Raw genomic sequence first — 20015 nt, 5'->3', positions numbered from 1 at the left:
TCCACCATGAGGTAACTCACACATTATTGCCCGGGTGAGAAAACAGCTTCAAAGGAACTTCAAGCCTGTAATCACTCAGTGAGCAGGAAATACAAATCCCGTGGCTTGATGTTCTCCTGTGACTTATACCTGGCATATTTGAAGTCAGTTATTTTCATATTCTGTTTAAAATTGCTGCGAGAACAAGACTATTTTTAACAGACCCCCTTGTCTCAAGATTGTCCCATTTCTAATGAGGTCTCTTTGTATTTATTAACATGAAAATACAACCCCCTTTTCCTAGTTAGGTGCTTGGAAAGACCTTTTAGTTTACATTAAAAAAGAAAACAAAGTGCCTTATAGGCTCATTTTTTTCCCCTCTCACTAAAGAAATAGAAAGAATCTGCACACTTCAAATCACTATTAAAAGAGCCATTGGTATTGCATCTTAAGCAGGTTTCTAAAAGGTTAAAAATTGTAATGCATTCCTTCAAGTTAGAGTACTATGTACATTGGGCGAGTCCATCCCCAGTGTGCACATATGCAGGCAGTCCCTCTTTTCACACAGCCATGGATGTGGGACTCATAAAATTGACCATCAAAAAAAAAGAGAAAAATAAAGAAAAAATAAGTGGCTGTATCTTAATCAAATAGGGAAACTTACAATTGTGCGTGACCTCTAAAAAAGCTATCAAAACATTAAAATCTCACCCCTGATTATAAAAGCATAAGGAAATAAAAACTGCCAACTGATACTCCTAATATACTATAATTTAAAAAATTAAAAAGAATGATAATTAGGTATTTTATCTCTGAAGAAAACTTATCAATAGTAGTATGAACAGAGCTTGCCTTATCCTTCTCATCTCATAATTTACGATACAGAATGAGCTTCTTTTCTATGCCTTGTGTTAATTTAAAACCTGTAAACAAAGTGAAAAATATTTACTCATCTGGGTAATTCCACAATTTAAAAACCAATATAGTAATTGGGATAAACTGGTCTACCCTATGACCCATACTCCCGTTCACTGAGAAAACAAAGGGAAGTAGGGGCCTCCCAGGTGGTACAAGGGGTTAAGAGATGGCACTATGAAGCTATCAGCAGCCACTACAGCACAAGTTCATCCCCAGCCAGGGAACTACCCACATGGAGCAGCAGAACTCTCTTGTCTCCCCACTGCTCTTCTCAACAGTGTATTTCAGTCAATCAGCCAGTTCTGCTCCCCAATCTGTCTCTGGTGAATCCTCTCACCCCCACACCTCTGCCCTGTACCCTGTTTTGTATGCATAAATAAATCTTTAAAAAAATAAAACAAAGGGAAATGAAGTTACCAAAGTTTATAATTATGTTCTCAATGCTTACCACTTGCTTTTCAGTTCTAAGTTCATTTTTACCCCAGCTATGAAAAATGTCAGGGCTAATTACTGAGATAAAATGAATGCAAAGACCTATACCAATTCTGCCATACTAAGCACCTCACACTTCACTCATATGTAGTCATTAACACATTTATCTGTACTCATGATATTATTTGTCAGAATATAACAAATAATCAAAATGTAAGCAGTCCCATCCACTGCAGATATTATTCTCTAGAAAGATTAAGTCTCTTATCTTTACATGTGCAAAAATTTGAGTCAATCTGTGAAAATGTTAGTTTGCTATTTGTTTTTAATTTTTCTTCTCAGCATTGATGGGAAACAGACAGGCAACATTGTGAAAATGTAAAAAGAACTTCCTAGAGATGGTTAGCAGATGGTTAAGTTGACTATGGCATATCCATGTAATGAAAACATTTATAGATATTAAACATATAGAAGAACATGTAGAAGAATATATATGTGATGACATGTGCACAGATATATTTTTAAAATCCAACTTTGAGCTGTTATAGCACACACACACACACAAATGGATTTTAAAAAACTATAATCATGACTACTACCTAACACCATGCACAAAAACCAACTCAAAATGGATTAAAGAACTAGACATAAGATCTGAAACCATAAAATACATAGAAGGAAATAGAGGTGAAACACTACCTGACATGCACCTCAAAGACATCTTTACAGACACATCACCCAAAGCAGTGATAGTGAAGGCAAAGATACACAGCTGGGGCTACATCAAATTAAAGAGCTTCTGCACAGCAAAAGAGACAATAACCAAAACAAAGAGAAACCCCACCAACTGGGAGAACATTTTTGCACACAACACTAATGATAAAGGACTGATCACAAAAATCTACAAAGAGCTGATGAGACTCAACAAAAACAAAGAAAATAATGCAGTTAAAAAATGGGCAGAAGAGTGAAAAAGAAACCTCTCCAAAGAGGAAATGCAAATGGACAACAGGCATATGCAATCAGGGAAACATCACTTGCAATCAGGGAAATGCAAATCAAAACTACCATGAGATACCATCTTACACCAGTGAGAATGGCACATATTAAAAAAACTAGCAACAACAAATGTTGGCGAGGATGTGGAGTGAAAGGAACTCTCCTGCACTGCTGGTGGGAGTGCAAACTGGTCCAACCACTATGGAGAGCTGTGTGGAGATTCCTCAACCTGCTAAAGATGGAGCTTCCATATGATCCAGCAATTCTGCTCCTAGGTATTTACCCAAAGAACACAGAAACATCAATTCCAAAGGGCACCTGCACCCCTATGTTTATAGCAGCACTGTTTACAATAGCTAAGCTTTGGAAACAATCCAAATGCCCCAAAATAGATGACTGGATCAAGAAGATGTGGTACATATACACCATGGAATATTACTCAGCATTCAAAAAAGATAAACACATGCAATTTGCAGCAACATGGATGGTGCTGGAAGGGATCATGCTCAGCGAAATAAGCCAGAAAGAAAAAGAAAAATACTGGATGGTCTCACTCATAGCAGGAATCTAGAAAACTTAAATAAGGGACCAGGAAAAAGAATAACTATAAGAAAGAAAAAATCAAAATCAACAAACAACTATGAACCAGAGACACTCTATGGGGGTGTGGGGGGGCAGGGAAAGGAGGGCTTGGGGTCAAAATAAGGGGGTTGTAATTGTATGAGGAATATAAAAATAAAATTTAAATTAACAAAAACTATAATCACTCAACAATAGCAAATAGGACTACAGTATTCTGGTCTTTTACTGCATCTTTCTGTATTTTTTAACTTTTGGTAATGAACACGCAACTACTTATATCATCCAAAAGATTACATTACCCTGAATTTTGTAAACCACTATAACCAATACTTAACAATTGTCTGATTTGCTTTTCTCAGAAAAAGAAATCATAAATAACATTTTGCATTTTTTCACTTAATAAAACTTAAACTACTCACATTAGTGCTGATTCTATGCTTTGCCTTTAACATCTTTATCATATGTATATAAGTGTGCTAACACAAACTTGAATTTCAGTAAACTTTTGAAAATTGAAGTAGAAAAATGAAATACATCATGAGCATACACCTTAATAAATTTTAGCACGTGAATACAACTCTTATAACCACCAAGTAGATTAAGAAATAGCCTATAACTATATCTAGAAATCTCCTCAGGGCCCTGGGGTTCTGTCTCAGATCTTTACTCTCTGGTACTCTGTTCTACAAACACTAAGCCTTCAACTCAGAGTTGGTTCCTCATTTCTGTAACATGACAGGTAACTCTCGAGGAAGAAAACTGGAATTATCACATAGTCCATCTCTTCTGAGTCTCTCATGAATTACTGTATGCTGGCACCTCATATTCAGGGTCTAGCAAGTTCTTGTTTCACATATTTTATCAAAGTTTGGGTTTTTTTTTTTTTTCAGGTAGGAAGGTAAATCCAAGTCCAGTTGCTTCATCTTTGCCAAAAGCAGAAGCATCTCTCTCATGGTTTTAATTTACATTTCTGCGATGAATTATGAAGCTGAGCAACCATTCCTATATTTACAGACTATCACAGTATTGTCTTTGGGGATATGCCTTCTTAAGTATTCTACCCACTTTTATACTGACTTCTTTGTCTCTTTGGTTGTTCAAATTCTTTATATATTCTGCGTATGATTCCATTAAAGTATTGCAGACATCTTTTCCAACACAGCTTGCATTGTTAATTTTTAATGATAAATCTTCTGGTAATTCAAAGTTTTTTCAATTTTGACAATCAAATTTATTAACCTTTCTACTAATCAACATTTGACTCCATTTTAAGATATCTTTGCTTATCTGAAGATCATTATTATATTCTTCCTCATGTGGTGTACTAACATTTCACAAACCAAATCAAAATGGATTAATGAACTAGACATAAGACCTGAAACCATAAAATATATAGAAGGAAATTTGGCAACACACTACCTGACATGCACCTCAAAGACATCTATAAAGACACATCACCCAAAACAGTGATAGTGAAGGCAAAGATAAACAGCTGGGACTACATCAAATTAAAGAGCTTCTGCACAGCAAAAGAGAAAATAACCAAAACAAAGAGAAACCCCACCGACTGGGAGAAATTTTTGCACACAACACTAATGATAAAGGACTGATCACAAAAATCTACAAAGAGCTGATGAGACTCAACAAAAACAAAGAAAATAATCCAGTCAAAAAATGGGCAGAAGAGTGAAAAAGAAACCTCTCCAAAGAGGAAATGCAAATGGACAACAGGCATATGGAAAAATGTTCAACATCACTTGCAATCAGGGAAATGCAAATCAAAACTACCATGAAATACCATCTTACACCAGTGAGGATGGCACATATTAAAAAAACTAGCAACAACAAATGTTGGCGAGGATGTGGAGTGAAAGGAACTCTCCTGCACTGCTGGTGGGAGTGCAAACTGGTCCAACCACTATGGAGAGCTGTGTGGAGATTTCTTGACCTACTAAACATAGAGCTTCCATATATGATCCAGCAATTCTGCTCCTAGGTATTTACCCAAAGGACACAGAAACATTAATTCAAAAGGACACCTGCACCCCTATGTTTATAGCAGCACTATTTACAATAGCTAAGCTTTGGAAACAATCCAAATGCCCAAAAATAGATGACTGGATCAAGAAGATATGATATATACACACAATGGAATATTACTCAGCAATCAAAAAGGATAAACACATGCAATTTGCAGCAACATGGATAGAGCTGGAAGGGATCATGCTCAGTGAAATAAGCTAGAAAGAATGAGAAAAATACCAGATGGTCTCACTAATAGCAGGAATCTAGAAAACGTAAATAAGGGACCAGGAAAAAGAATAACTATAAGAAAGAAAAAATCAGAATCAACAAGCAACTATAAACCAGAGACACACTTATGGGGGGACAGGAAGAGGAGGGATAGGGGTCAAAATAAGGGGGGTGCAATTATATGGGGAATACAAAAAATAAATCTTTAATATAATTTTTTAAAAAATTAATTAACCTATACCTACCTGGGAATTGTTAGGTGTGGTGAATGGTAGGTTTTCTCCTCCAGCCCTGAAAATTAATATCCAGTTCACCTTACATTCATTTATTATTGAGGTTTGATTCTCTGAATAACATTCTCCTTTTAAGGGGTCTGACTCCAGTTTTTATATTTTGTTTTCCTATGTTTTTTTCATGCCCATGACGCTGATGAAAGCTCAGATCAGCTGCTGAAACTCTTGCCCACATCTTATAAATCACTTAACGTTCCCAAAGGGAAAAGCTGTGGCAAATATCAGATAGTCTCTATATGGTTTCCTTCTGCTCATACCCTAGCCCCTGAAATCTTGACTTTTCTTCAATCATTAATCAGATTTAGTTAAATATTTTAATCCACTTTTCTAGGTGTTACCAGAAGTGACAGAGCTCTGTTAAAAGCTAATCTGATATAGTGGAAAGCACTGCCCACTGAATTTAAACTGGAGTTCACCAACCTTTATCAAGGACATCAAACCAAGGCCAGAACAGGCATTTCAGATTCCAAAGTGAGGCCTAAAAGTCCTTGGTGGCAGACCCCACATGCATAAGACTTACTTTGGGGACCTCATAACATTAAGGAGGTATTTTATTTTAATCCTACATTGCAATAACCCTGATTCGGTTGTGTAACTATAAGCAGAATTCTAGAAACATGTTTGCAAAATGAAAAAAGATTTTTATATAGCTAGGCAATTTGTGGTCAAATATTAACTATTTTGCAAGGTTTGCCAAGATAATCCCTATTGGATATATAGTTTATAACATTTAGATTAAAATTACATTCTCTATTTTCTTGTCAGACATCCAAAAAAGCCTACATCCTTTGGGTAGTTACCTTTATACAAAGGCATCCACTTAAAATACGACACTTTCCTAAATTATGCAGGTGTTGCCACTCTCACGGCAATTTCTGTGACAAAACAACACTTAGGTGAGCAGCTTCTATTCCTTGTTGATTAGCTGAAGGAAAATAAAAAGCAATGGCAAGATGGTCAAAACCATGACCATTTTTCGTGTCCTTTTACTGCCTTTCCCCATTCCTTCTTCAGACTCAACCCAAACCCAGGTCAACCCCCCTTCCTTCATGTTAGGTAGTTGAAAGCCCACCAGCCTTCCTCTAGAAAAGTTAGGATTTTTCTGTTCATTGTATTCCAACCAAAACGCATTCACTTTTACCATGGCCTCAACTAGTAACTTGCATTTTGAGCCTTTTTCCCTCTTAATTGCCTAAGAAGACCCCCTTGCCAGAAAAGTTGTAACATGCTAACATGTAACATGGACTGTTAAGCTCTTTCATCCTGATTCCTCAAATTCATAAGCTCAGACACACTCATGCCATCATGAAGATCATCAGGTGGAAGCACTCTGTGGGAAGGCACACCCTTGTGGTGTATTTGCCCCTTTAAGCACCAATAGTGCTTTTTATTACCTAACATTAATCCTATGTCTAACAAGCGCCTTTTGGAATGTCCATATTTGCAGTTGATTAAAGGTATCAATCTGGTGCCATCTGCCTCATCACTGCAATTTTAGGGATTTCTCAAAAGACAAGTTGGCAGATTTCCTCTTATGCAGATTTGTATTGATGCCACTGAAGAACATTTCTTGGATGCAAGCATTAAACATTTCTGAGCATATATCCTCCTGATCTTATCATCTTAAGAAACGCACTGTGGCCTCCATTTCAACACTAGTAGAAAGATGTGAATGAATTTTAATTTCATTTGACCTAGTATACCCAAAATAGTTTTACTTAAAAATGTAAAAACAAAAATAACCAATGAGTTAATTTATATTATATTCTTCATACAAAGTCTTTGAAATCAGGTAGCCATTTCACATTTTCAGCAAATCTCAATTTGAAATTGTCACTAGAAACATTTGATGTGTATTTAGATTTCATAATACACAGTTGCAAAAGTAGATTCACATACCCAAATTGTTTCAAGCATATGTATTTTCCAATAACTGAATCAAGTAAGTTTCTAAGTTTAATTAAAATTTATTGAACTTAAAAATTTAGTTCCTGGGCCCTCCCAGGTGGTGCAAGGGGTTCCACACAGCAGTGTGAAGCTATCTGCAGCCTCTGCAGCATGAGTTCGATCCCTGGCCATCCAGGGAGCTACCCACATGGCATGTCAGGCCTCTCTTGTCTCGCCCACTGCTCCCCTCAGCAGTATATTTCAGTCACTCTGCCTGTTCTGTTCCTCACTCTGTCTCTGGTGAATCCTCTCACACCCTGAACCTCTGGCTTATATCCCAGTTCTTGTACACACAAATAAATAAATCTTTAAAAAAAATTTAGTTTCTCAGTTGCCACATTTTAAGGACTCCACAGCCACATGTGGTTCATGGCTCCCATTAGAGAAGACAAATGCAGAAGATGACACTGAAAGTGTCTTTTTGACAAATAGATGATTTCACTCATGTGTGGAATATTTTTAAAAAACAAAGCAAAAGAAACTAATGAAACCAAAACAAAACAAACCCTTGAAATCTGATGGCTGCCAAAGGGAAGGGAACTACAAAATTATGGTGAAAAATTAACAGTACTTTGGTGGTAGAAGAAGAAAACATACATTTATAAGGTGGGAGCCCATGCTCATAAACACACACATTTGAAAAGTCAACATTACCTCAAGAAACATAATTTTAAAATGGGAAAATAAGTTTTTCTTTAGTATAACTATTGTAGAGACGCTTTCGTTAATCATCATATAGTGAGTAAAGGAAGAGAAAATGTACAAACTCTTCTAGGACAAAAAGATCTTGTTAGTCACTAGATATGACTGGCTAAAAACCTCTTGACAATTGTTGTCAGCTATTCTGACATTCTATAACAACCCAGAAGGGCAGAAAGTGATGTACTGATGTTATTCTGTCTAACCACAACACTGGTTCAGTTAAAAACATACAAAAGGATGCTGTCCTAAAAGGGTGTGTGTGGGGGGGAGAGGTAGGAGATCAAAGAATGTTAATATTGAATCATGAGCAACTTCAAACAAGCTGCTTGTAACTATATTTATACTGTATCAATTAATCTGCAAGTGTATCTCTAAATTTGTATTTCCATAAGTGACAACCAGAGATTTTTAACTACTTAAATTAAGTAACAACTGTATTCATAGTCATTTAGATATTCCATGCCAGTGAGCATTCAGGATGAATCCTGAGTCAGGAAAAACTTTTGAATTTGATCTCAATCAAGTTTATTGACAGCTAGTAATCACCAAAGGCATTCTAGACACACCAGTTTCATTACCCTGACATTCCATCTCTAGAATCTTTAACTGGGAACTCCCTGCTCAGAGAATGGAGAATATAGGGACATCAGATTTCTCTCGCAGGGCTCAGGCTGACACAATCCCACAAAGAACTACAGAAAATTTCACTTTCAGCCAATCTTTTAAATTGAGTGAGAGGTGGTAGAGGACAGGGGACTGAAGAATTCAAGTCACTCAAGCTGTTAACATGAGTTATCTGCCCACCTGGGGGCCAATTGCATCGCTAGTCCACACACTGCAGTTGCCATGTTATGGTGGTCTCTCTACGGGGAATATATCCAGGAATGATGGCACAAAGGCAGAGATGGAATGGCTGTGTCTGGTGTTCTGAAACTGATTCTAGTATTGAAAAGAAGGAAAGAGAAAGTAGGCAGGCCAGGCTATTTGGCATAACTGCCAAAGCATTCCATAGTAAGTGACCATTGACCTTGCGGGACCAGTTCAAGACAAGACGCAGATTTTAAGTCTATATGTCTCAAATTGCTCTTAGTTCTTTCTCAATCCTCAATACCAACAAGTCACTCCTGGGTGGTTATTTGTACCACAGAGGGTGCTAACCACTTTCTAATAATGAACCTTAAGGAATAGTGTGATAGCTTTTTATGTGAATTTAACTTTTCAAGGTTTAATTAGTGTAACATTGCTATCTCAATGAGATCACATTTTGAACACTATTTGAAATAATATACATTTCAACATTTCAAAATATATAGAAAATCGAACCAACTGAAGTTGGGAGATTGGGAAAAACGTAAACCTTTTTTATACTGCAGTAACATAACTGGATTCTTTTATTTTTTATTTTTTTAAGATTTATTTTTATTTATACAAGCACTGGGTACAGTCAGAAGCGCAGGAGGGTGAGGGAATTCACCAGAGCTAGAGTGGGGAGCAGAGCAGGCAGACTGAAGTACACTGCTGAGGGGAGCAGCGGGTGGCAGGGGAGGTCTGCATGCCATGTGGGACCCACCTCTGGTGGCCGGGGAGGCGCCGGGGATCGAACCGGCGCTGCAGAGGCTGCAGGCAGCTTCACAACCCAGCGCTCAAGCGCTGCACCACTGAGGTAAGTATGGCCTAGAGAGCACTGGGGCTGGAGTTCAACAGCTTGGCATTGAGTAAGTTTGCAGTTTTCCATTCTGTGATTTAAACATTCAGCTTCATTAACATTTAAAATCATTTTAGGGCCTCCCTGGTGGCGCAAGGGGTTACGCATCACACTATGAAGCAATCCGCAGCCTCTGCAGCACGAGCTTGATCCCTGGCTGGCCAGGGAACTACCCACATGGCACAGCAGACCTCCTCTGACTTGCCCACTGTTCCCCTCAGCAGTGCATTTCAGTCAGTCTGTTCTGTTCCCCGCTCTGTCTCTGGTGAATCCTCTTACACATACCCCCCACCTCTGGTCTGTACTGCAGCTCTTATATGCATAAATAAATAAATCTTTTAAAAAATAAAATATTTTTAATGTTTTATAGTATCTACTCATTAAGTAGTTGTACCAGTCCTAGTACTGAGCAATAGACCTGAAATTTCAGGATCTAGAATTTACAATGGAAATGCCAAGAATGTGGTACATGGGATGATTACTAAGTGGGTCATACTGATATTAGAGAAGATAACACTGTAAAATATTTAAGTTTTGCTGTAAAATTAATTTAAATGTAAACTTCTGAAGCTTACAGAAAATTCACCCTATAACTTAGGTAAGATAATTAAGAAATAAATAAAAATCAGGGATGCATAGACCTGTGAGCCAACATATTGTCTGGCTAAGGCATGAAGCATTTTGATGTTGAATGGAGGTAAAGAAAATTTGTGAGAAGTGTATGTTGAGCGATTCATTCCAGTAACATTAGCCTCGGACTTAAAATTAAGGACAGAGGCTTTAGACATGTGCATATTCTATAAATAGCAAACAAGGGTTAGGGTGGGTAAATCTCTTCTAGGGCTTGGTAAAACACATTTCAATCCTTTACCACAATCTACCGCAAGTCACCCCTCTTCCAGGAAAGTACTGTGGGGAAAGTGAATTGTTTTCCCCCTTCTGGCCCTTTATGTCACCAAGTGAGAGGAGCTAGAGAATCACTCACAGAAACTGGGTACCTGCAAGAAGTGAACCTGTGAGGTGTCCCTTGTTAGGACATTTGTTAAGGCAGACACAAGATGAGGATATAATCAGATAACTGATCATACTACAAAAGGTAAGAACTGAAGGAGTTAAGAACGAGCTGGGGGCCTCCCCGGTGGCACAGCAGGTTGTACATAGTGCCGTGAAGCTGTCTGTAGCCTCTGCAGTGCGGGTTTGATTCCCGGCCGGCCAGGGAGATACCCAACATGGTACAGCACACCTCTCCTGTTGTGCCTGCTGCTCCCCTCAGCAGTGCTTTCAGTCTGTCTGCCTGTTCTGCTCCCCACTCTGTCTCTGATGAATCCTTTCAATCTCCTGCACCTCTGGCCTATACTCCAGTTATTGTATAAATAAAAAATAAATCTTTAAAAAAAAAAGATGGAGCTGGCCCTACATACACACATACTTATACATACATATACGTACACACACACAGACATATATCCTCTGAGAAGTTCCCCCTGCCCCTTGGAGACTTGCACATGTGTTGCACAAGAGGCCCAACATGTGGATGTTCACTGGTTGAGGGTAAAGACCGACTGTTTCTGCTGGCCAGAAAAGCAGGAATAAGCACTGAAAACAGGCAATGAAGACAGATGATGGCCATCCTTCCTCTCTATAATAAATGGGTAGGGAGGAAGAATAAAAGAAACAATTACTCCCTTCCAACTCCAAATTCATTAGGTGAAAGCTTCATCTTAATATGAAAGTGAGATTGGAATTTTAAACTAGACCATGCCAAGTTGCTTTTTAAACAGAAAAGGGGACCAGGATGTAACGATGCCTACCCAAGAGTTATAGAGGTGACTGCTACTCAGTCTAAAGAGATTCAGTAGGGCACATTTGGGATTAAAAACTACAGAATGATGAAACACTTTCATGTCTATATTCTATGGAATTAATCCTGGCAATACTGTGACTGATTCAATAAACCACTCACACAAATGTTTCTTGAATATTTTTAGAATTTAAAGAATATTATTAAAAGAAAGAAGAATGCTATCACAGTTAAAGCTCTGTGTATCATCTCTCCTCTAATTCACATATTAAAATTTTGGAAATATAAGCCTTTGGGATTTGAAAGTCTTCAGGAACATGTATTTGGAAGCCAATATGAAACCTTCTCTCTTATATAATCACCACTGGCAGTAGGTGCAGCTGCTGGTCATGAGGATGTTCCCAGGAATTACTGAAGCATAAGTATGGCTATGATTGCTATGTTTGAAATTAGTGAAACAAAAATAAAACATCTAATTCTGTGCTACATAAAATGAGCAATGGATATATTGGGTTCTGAGCCAATCTAACTGTAGGGGTCTTCTTTACACAGTCATCTGGGATTAGAAAGAATATACAAAACAGTACCTGAGTCATGATCCTGAAGATGTTACCCAAGTTGACTAACAACTCTTATAGACAACCTTACTGCACTTACATGATCAACAGCAAGAGTAACCATGTAACAAAATGATGAATGAGAAATAATCAAGATGAATACTATGTCCAAAGAATTGCAGAATTCAAGAAACTGAAGTGTGAAGAGACACATATTGCAAAGATAATAGCATCAAAGTATCCAGAGAAAGAACACAGAGCCATTCACAGTGATCAAGCACAACCTTTGGCTTCAAAACAATCTGTCATACACAGTCAGCCTAAGGAGTAACCACTTCTTTCAGCTGCAACAACTGCAAGATCTAAGTGAATGTGAACTGAAAAGAGATGAGAAATGCAATATGCTATAAATGTTTAAAGGAGTGCTTTGGGATTTGAACCACGTTTGCCTTTAATCTGAATGCTCAGGTTACAAAAGATTATTGCTGCTTTTATGTGTTTTTTTTTTTTAAATATTGTCATGGGTGAGACATTAATTTTGTGTAGGAGATAAAAGATAAATTTGAAACTACACCAATCCACTCCAACAGCACTGAAGGCTAGTCCAACTTAATAGTTATGACGGTTACTCTGGAGTCAAGATAAGGAATAGTAAAAAGGTACCAGGCATGATCTTTTTTTAGTGACCATTCTCCATGAAGAAAGCTGCTCACTCACCAGGCAACAGATGCCCCAGCCCTTGTCCCGGAATTCTGGGTATTTGGAGCTAATATTTCTCTCATAAGCTTCTTGTGGGATCCTATGTCTTGTACATATGAGATCCTTTCCCTCTCCTGAGAACCAGGCAGATAACTTTCAAGGTCTTTTAGCATGACCTCTGACAGCCACATTCATCTGTGGCTATGTTTCTGGCATGTGACATGGCAGGTGACATTTGACAATGATAGAGAAAATGTGACATTTTTTAGGTAACATAGAAAAAAGTGAGACATTCAAAAAATATACCTGTTTAGGCTGAGCTCCCTTTGAGAGAATGTCAAGTAAGTCTGCAGAAGAGATGAAATAAAAGCGTGGAAAAGCCACACGCTTGGTTTCCAGGTATTCAGCAAGAGCTTTTTCACAAAGAGCAAGCCTGTATGAACAAAAAAAAAATCTTTTAATGTCTTGCACATTCAGTTATTAAAAAGTCAACAAAACCCAGCTTCTCTCATCTGTCCATTCATCACACTGAGCTCACTTTTAATAGATAAGCTACCTCCTTCCACTTGACGCATCATCTTACTGATGACTAATATACAAGTCATGCCATGTAAAAGACACACACACATGCACATATGCCACACATCCTATTATTTGAGGCTAAATATAGGTAAGATTTAGGTTGAAGTTACTCATCACTTTTCCCTGTGACACTCCTAATCAACAAGGAGAAAACCAGGTTTGGAATCACTCAACCTGAGCATAAAATACTTTAAGATATAACTGGTTTAAGTCTTCCTTTTCCCATTGAATAGCTACAAAACATAAGTGACTAGAACTCTCCCTGGTTATCAGAGAAGTCACAAAATCTAGACTCGTTCCCACTGTATTGTTCTTAGCAGAGCAGCGATGATCCAGAGGTAAGCCCCCAAGCTTCCAAAGGTCACTGACTAAATAGAAATAATTAACTTCTTAGCAATCCATCCCTTTAAAATTATGGTGATTTTATCTCTAAAACTTCTAGATTATAAAATGATTATTATGTACTATGTACTTTTTAAAAATCCAAATCTTTGACCTACCTACATCACAATTCTATATAGTTTTTCTTCTAGTAACTGATCTGCCAATTTGCAATAAAAAACCAGAATATTCTTATGACCACCAGCTGCTATGAAAGTTATAGCAATTATGTCAAAATTACAAGTGGCCCTTAAAACAAGAATTTTAACAGTACAAATATACTTTCTAAGGATAATTTTAGTATAATTAAACTATACACATATTGGGGCCTCCCTGGTGGTGCAGGGGTTAAGTAAGTTTCAGTGCTATCATGCTATTGCCACTGAAATCTGAGTTTGATCCCCAGTCAGGGAGCTAATCCACTTGGCACAGCAGACCTCTCCTGTCTCCCCCACTGCTCCCGGCAGCAGTGTATTTCAGTAGATATGCCTGTTCTGCTCCCCACTCTGTCTCTGGTGAATCCTCTTACCAGAGCCCCCCCTGCTGGCCTACCCCCCAGCGCTCATATGCATAAATAAAAATAAATCTTAAAAAAAAAAACTATACACAGACTAAAAACGTTAAAATAACTGAGTACAATCCCAGTTGCTGGAACACATATGATTAATACATATTTGCAGCATTGGTTTGATGAAAAATTGATTAATCAATGTTGAGTCTCTTTGATAAGATATTCTAATTTTACTACTATGGTCCTTTCAAAAAGCAGAAATACATTGGGACTTGATTATGTTAATTCACATGGTACATACCATGTAATATGAATAACGTAGCTAGACAACTATAATCATAAATAGAAAATAATTTAGTAGTGTTTGTACCAACAATAGCATGATTAGATACCTAAAAGAGAGCTCATCAAATTATAACAAATTGATCACTTGATAGTTTTATTCTTACCTGTACTGTAAATCTTTAAGTTTTTCATAGAGATTAGGTCTGCATGCTGCTTCTAAAACATTTTTTATTTTTGCTGTATTGAACATTAATTCCTGCATGAAAGTACAACATGAAGCCACTGAATTTAGAAATTCACATTCTTCCTCCATTTTTGGAATTACATAATGAACAAATATGAAAAAACAAGTTTAAAGACACTCCTAACACCATGTCTGGTCATTCTTTGGCTTTTAAACTTTTAGATAATTTCAAAAGCCAAGTATGATCACAGAGCTTTTATCAAAATAAATTCCACAGGCATGACCACCATTCTGGATCTACACAAATGTCTCTCCTCTAAACCAAACAAAAGCAAAAGCAAAAAAAAAAAAAAAAAAAAGAATTAAAAGGAGAATACAGAATCTTAAGGGTATATTCACATAAGAAAATGAGAGGACTTCTGAACAACCCTATCCACTTTTTCTTCTTTAAAAGTTAAACAAAATAGAATTCCATTAGATGTTCGACTTTGAATAAGATGAAAATATTTCATCCCCCTTTCTGCTTTAAAAGGTGTAGCAATTATTCTTTGCTAAGGGTCTCTCAAGTCATTGATAATCATGTGTACATGTCCACATATTCTTAGTGGCTTTTATGAAACAAACAACTTGGAGAATTACATTGTACTTGCTCCCCCTCCTCAGCCTTTTCCTTTATCATGCCTTGGCAGGATAGGCAATCTCTGACCTATGGGGAACATCTAGACCGCCAACTATTTTTGTATGGCCCAGAAGCCAAGACCAATTTTTACATTTTTAACTGACTGAATAGAAATCAAAGGAAACTTGATGTTTTGTGACACACAAAAATATGAAATTCAAGTGTCAGCATCTATAAATGAAATTTTATTGCAGCACAGTCATGTCCATTTGTTGTCCATGTATTGTCTTTTTTTCCCACTCTATAATGATAGCATTAGACCAATATAAAATTGCAAAGCCTAAAATATTTATTCTCTGACCCTTCACAGTAAGTTTTCTGACCCATTCCCCAAATGCAAGCCTATATTCATTTTTGAATGTATGACACCTTGAATCATGTTTCTTCACAAGATTTTCTTACTATTAGGAAAATTTTGCTAGGATAGTTACAGATTGTATTCTCTAACCTTAAATTCAGCATCTACTTCATCAAATCTTTTAACATCTTTCACAAGCTGGATTCGAATGTCTTCTGAACAAACAAAGATACTTTCCAGGTGAGACCAAGTTCGCTGGACTTCCATCCAAGTAAAAATAACAGAGTCTGCTATGTTTAATTTATTTTGCCAGCTTAAGACTTGTTCAATGAAATACTCGACATACTTGCTTTGAAGAAGTGTTTGTAACTGAACCTAAAAGAAAAGTATTTTACATATTAGCCAGACAGGTACCAGGAGGGAGGCCCATACCTATTCTGTTTATTGTTGGATTCCTAAGACCTGTGTAGGCAAAATCTGGAACAGGCACTGAATAAGTAGTCACAAATTAGTGGTATTAAATATTCACAGTAACATTTTTCCCAAAAGAAAAAACGCAACTGCATTTTAATATGCCTTCTATAGAAAGATCATGTATCTCTTTCTGAGCAGAAAAAATAATAATGCGTACCGGAATACAGGATTAAGAATTAAACTTTATTCTTTCATCCTTCTTTCACTGTCCCCCAGTTCCCTAACTGTGAATCATTTCAACACTATGGATTTTTTCCGAAGCAAAAAGTCTCCCTCCAGCATGTTAGGACCTCTAGCTTCCATTTTCCTCCTCTTTCAGTTTATTGCCAAGCTTTACAGCTCCCTTCACACCAAGCCTTGCTTTAATGCCATGCACTGTGGGAACCCTTTTCACCTTTTTCTGACATGGAAATCCCAAAAAGTCACTGAGTAGTTTGACCTCATCTCTTTCTCCTCATGCTTTTATTTTTTTCAGCTTTACCAAGATATTATTGACATACACCATTGTGTAGGCTTAAGGTATACAGCAAATGACTTGACACAAATATATATAATATATATAATATATAATATATATATTATATATATATAATATATATAAATGATTACCACAGTAAAGTGAGATAACAGCTCCATCGCCTCCCATATGTACCATTTTTTGTGTTGTGGTAGCATTTAAGATCTCTTCTATTAACAAATTTCAAGTATGTAATATGGTATTGTTAAATGTAGTCACCAACTGGACCTAGACTCCAGAACTTACTCACCTTATACCTGAAATCTGTACCCTTTGACCAAATCTCCCCTAGCCTCTGACAACCACTACTCTACTGTTTATGAGTTGTTTTAGATTCTACATAAAAGTGAGAAAACAATATTTATCTTTCTCTGACTTATTTCACTTAGCATAATGCCCTTAAGGTGCAAGAATGCTACAAAAAAACAGGATTTCCTTCTTTTTGATGACTAAATTCTATTCCATTGTGTGTGTGTTGTAGGTACCACATTCTTCATCTATTCATCCATCCAAGTGGACATTTGGGTTATTTATATGACATTTAACTGCAGAAAAATGTATTCTGTGGTTTCTATGATAGTGCAGTATTGTTTCTACTACTTCTGTGATCACTCTCTCTGCCTCTATGTTTTCTCCTCTTGTTCCCCAAATGCAATCCTTTTTGAAGCTCTATTCTCAGCTGGGTTACCTTCATTATCTCTCATTACCCAGCTCATCAATTCTCAAGACACCAATAATAACCTCCCAACCTAAAGTTCTGGACTGAACCTCTGTGCTAAGCTCTGGGTCTGGCTCTCCACCTTTGTATAAATGTCCCTCATCTAAATACACCAAAAATAATGAACATCATTTCTCTATACCAGATTCTTTTCATTCATGCTTTTTGTCCAATAATAATAGTGCTGTTATCGTTTCCTCTGAATATTCTTTTTCACCTTTCTTACCTCTTACGTCCACAGATAACTAATTCCTAGAACTGTAGAATAAATCAAAGAGCATAAATGATGTTCAATTGCCTGTCTCTCTAGCTTTTTCATTCCCATAAAGAAAATCTACATTCTGGGCCTCCCCGGTGGCGCAGCAGTTGAGCGCTGGGCTGCGAAGCTGCCCGCAGCCTCTACAGTGCTGGTTCAATCCCCAGCCACTGGTAACGGTCCCACATGGTGCACAGACCTCTCCTGCCATCCCTGCTGCTCCCCTTAGCAGTGTACTTCATCAGTCTGCCTGTTCTGCTCCCTGCTCAGGCTCTGGTGGATTCTCTTACCCTCCTGCACTTCTGACTATACCCAGTGCTTGTATAAATAAATAAATCTTTAAAAAAAAAAAAAAAAAGAAAATCTACATTATAGGGAAACTAAACTCTTAAAATTACCTTTGAGTGGTAGGTACTTTCTGGCATTCCAGGATGTGCTATGAGCATCCTCACCACCTGTAAGACCCTTTCCTGAAAGTCATTTTGTATCAAGTATCAGCCTATCCTTCAAGGTTCAGCAGAAGTAAGCAGGGCTTACATGTCCTTCCTGAATCTTTCACCCTCCCCATTACAGAATGACTGCTCCTCTCAGACAACTTGGAACCCTGCTGTCTCCCTTCCCACTCAAAAACAAGCTCCTTTCAAACACAAAATCACACCTTTTAAGCCCAAATGGTACCAGTAGCATGCCTGGATCCTGGGACAAGTAAATGTTCAACAAATGAATAAGTACTGCATATTAGAACTTAGGAAAAAAAACTAAAATCGGGCCTCCCCTCGTGGCGCAGCAGTTGAGCGCTGGGCTGCGAAGCTGCCCGCAGTCTCTGCAGTGCCAGTTCTATCCCCGGCCGCTGGCGAGGGTCCCACATGATGCTCAGACCTCTCCTGCCGCACCCGCTGCTCCCCTCAGCAGTGCATTTTGTCAGTCTGCCTGTTCTGTTCCCCGCTCTGGTGAATTCTCTCACCCTCCCATGCTTCTGACTGTACCCAGTGCTTGTATAAACAAATAAATCTTTAAAAAAAAAGCTAAAATCATAATTGAAATAGAAAAATTAGTCTTACTTGGTTGTGTTCTAGTGTTTCAAAAAGTTGTTCATCAGACTTTAATAATGGGATGCCTGTCCGATAGTGAACTTCATAAGAGAATTCCATATTCGCCCAGGTCTGACTGATTTCTGTAATAACCTATATGTGAACAGTATTAAGTTATGTGCACAAAAGTTCAATCAAGATTCAATATCTAGGCAATCATCTAGAGATATTTTTACACATTTTTTATAATTCAAAAAAAAGTGATATTAAATATTATTGCCCTCAATATTTTTTCCTCCAAATAATTCATGGTGATGAGTTCTAGAGAATGAATCATTACACAAAAGAAACAAGTATCCTATCAGTATCACAGTTCTTCTGAAACTGAGTTTTAATCCCTCACTAAAACCGAAAGCTAGAACAGTAGGGTACTTAAAAGATTACTGAATAGATTTGCAAATTCATATTTACATATTTGATGGCATGAGACAGAGAGTGCTCTGAGTGCCTGAATGTGAATCCTAGTTCTCTGTGTGAAGCTGCTTAAGTTTATCACAACTCAGTTTCCTTTTCACAAATAGGAAAATGAACATTAACCTGTTTCCGATGATTAGATGAATTAATATAAATAAGGCACTTAGAATAGTACTTGCTACAAAATAAATGATACATGATGGTTTCTGCTATCATCATCACCAACTGAGCCAACCCTCTTGTTTTACACATTCACTCAAAGGATTCAATTTGCTGCCCAAGTCACATACTTAAGAGCAGCAGAGAACAACCTGGGTCTCGTGTCCACACTCCCATGGAGTGAGGACTTCCCCTGTGTCTGATTTGCTAATGCACAAAATTAGCCCAACATCAAGAAATGGCCCCAAGGGCCCTACCTTTTCAGTCCCAAGTTCTTTCACTGCTTTGTCCACAATGCTTCGGACATCATCTTCCACTTGGTGTAACCGCAAAGCTAACAAATCTGCCAGAGTTGTGGCTTCGTTTATTAAAATCTTGACCTGATTAGGATGGGGGAAAAGGCATAATTTATATTCCACATATATTAATGGCTCGCTTTACCTACTTGTCAGAGGAATGAATCACAGCTAAATATACTCAACTCAGCTGCTGAATATGCCATTAGTTCTAAAAAGTATGGAAAAATCAGACATTTTTAACTCAGAGTTACCAAAGCATTACCCACTGGTTGCTAGGACCAAGGTTTAGGCCATGTTCAC

The 20015-nt window shown here is 37.6% G+C and overlaps 1 protein-coding gene across 1 annotated transcript in view; it reads right to left on the bottom strand.

Moving 5' to 3' along the window:
- The window catches only part of DNAH11 (dynein axonemal heavy chain 11), a gene marked incomplete at its 5' end in the record, with an annotated part of 290362 nt that overhangs the window by 213314 nt on the left and 57033 nt on the right, over window positions 1–20015 (bottom strand). The window contains 5 exons of the mRNA XM_084230443.1: window positions 13174–13300; window positions 14791–14882; window positions 15938–16162; window positions 18814–18936; window positions 19674–19796. Of these exons, the coding sequence (XP_084086569.1) occupies window positions 13174–13300; window positions 14791–14882; window positions 15938–16162; window positions 18814–18936; window positions 19674–19796 (690 nt within the window). The remainder of the gene's footprint in view (window positions 1–13173; window positions 13301–14790; window positions 14883–15937; window positions 16163–18813; window positions 18937–19673; window positions 19797–20015) is intronic.

Source organism: Talpa europaea (genome assembly GCF_964194135.1).
Source record: "Talpa europaea genome assembly, chromosome: 3".
In the NCBI taxonomy this organism is placed as follows: domain Eukaryota; kingdom Metazoa; phylum Chordata; class Mammalia; order Eulipotyphla; family Talpidae; genus Talpa; species Talpa europaea.
This window is presented reverse-complemented; position numbering and strand designations above follow the sequence as displayed.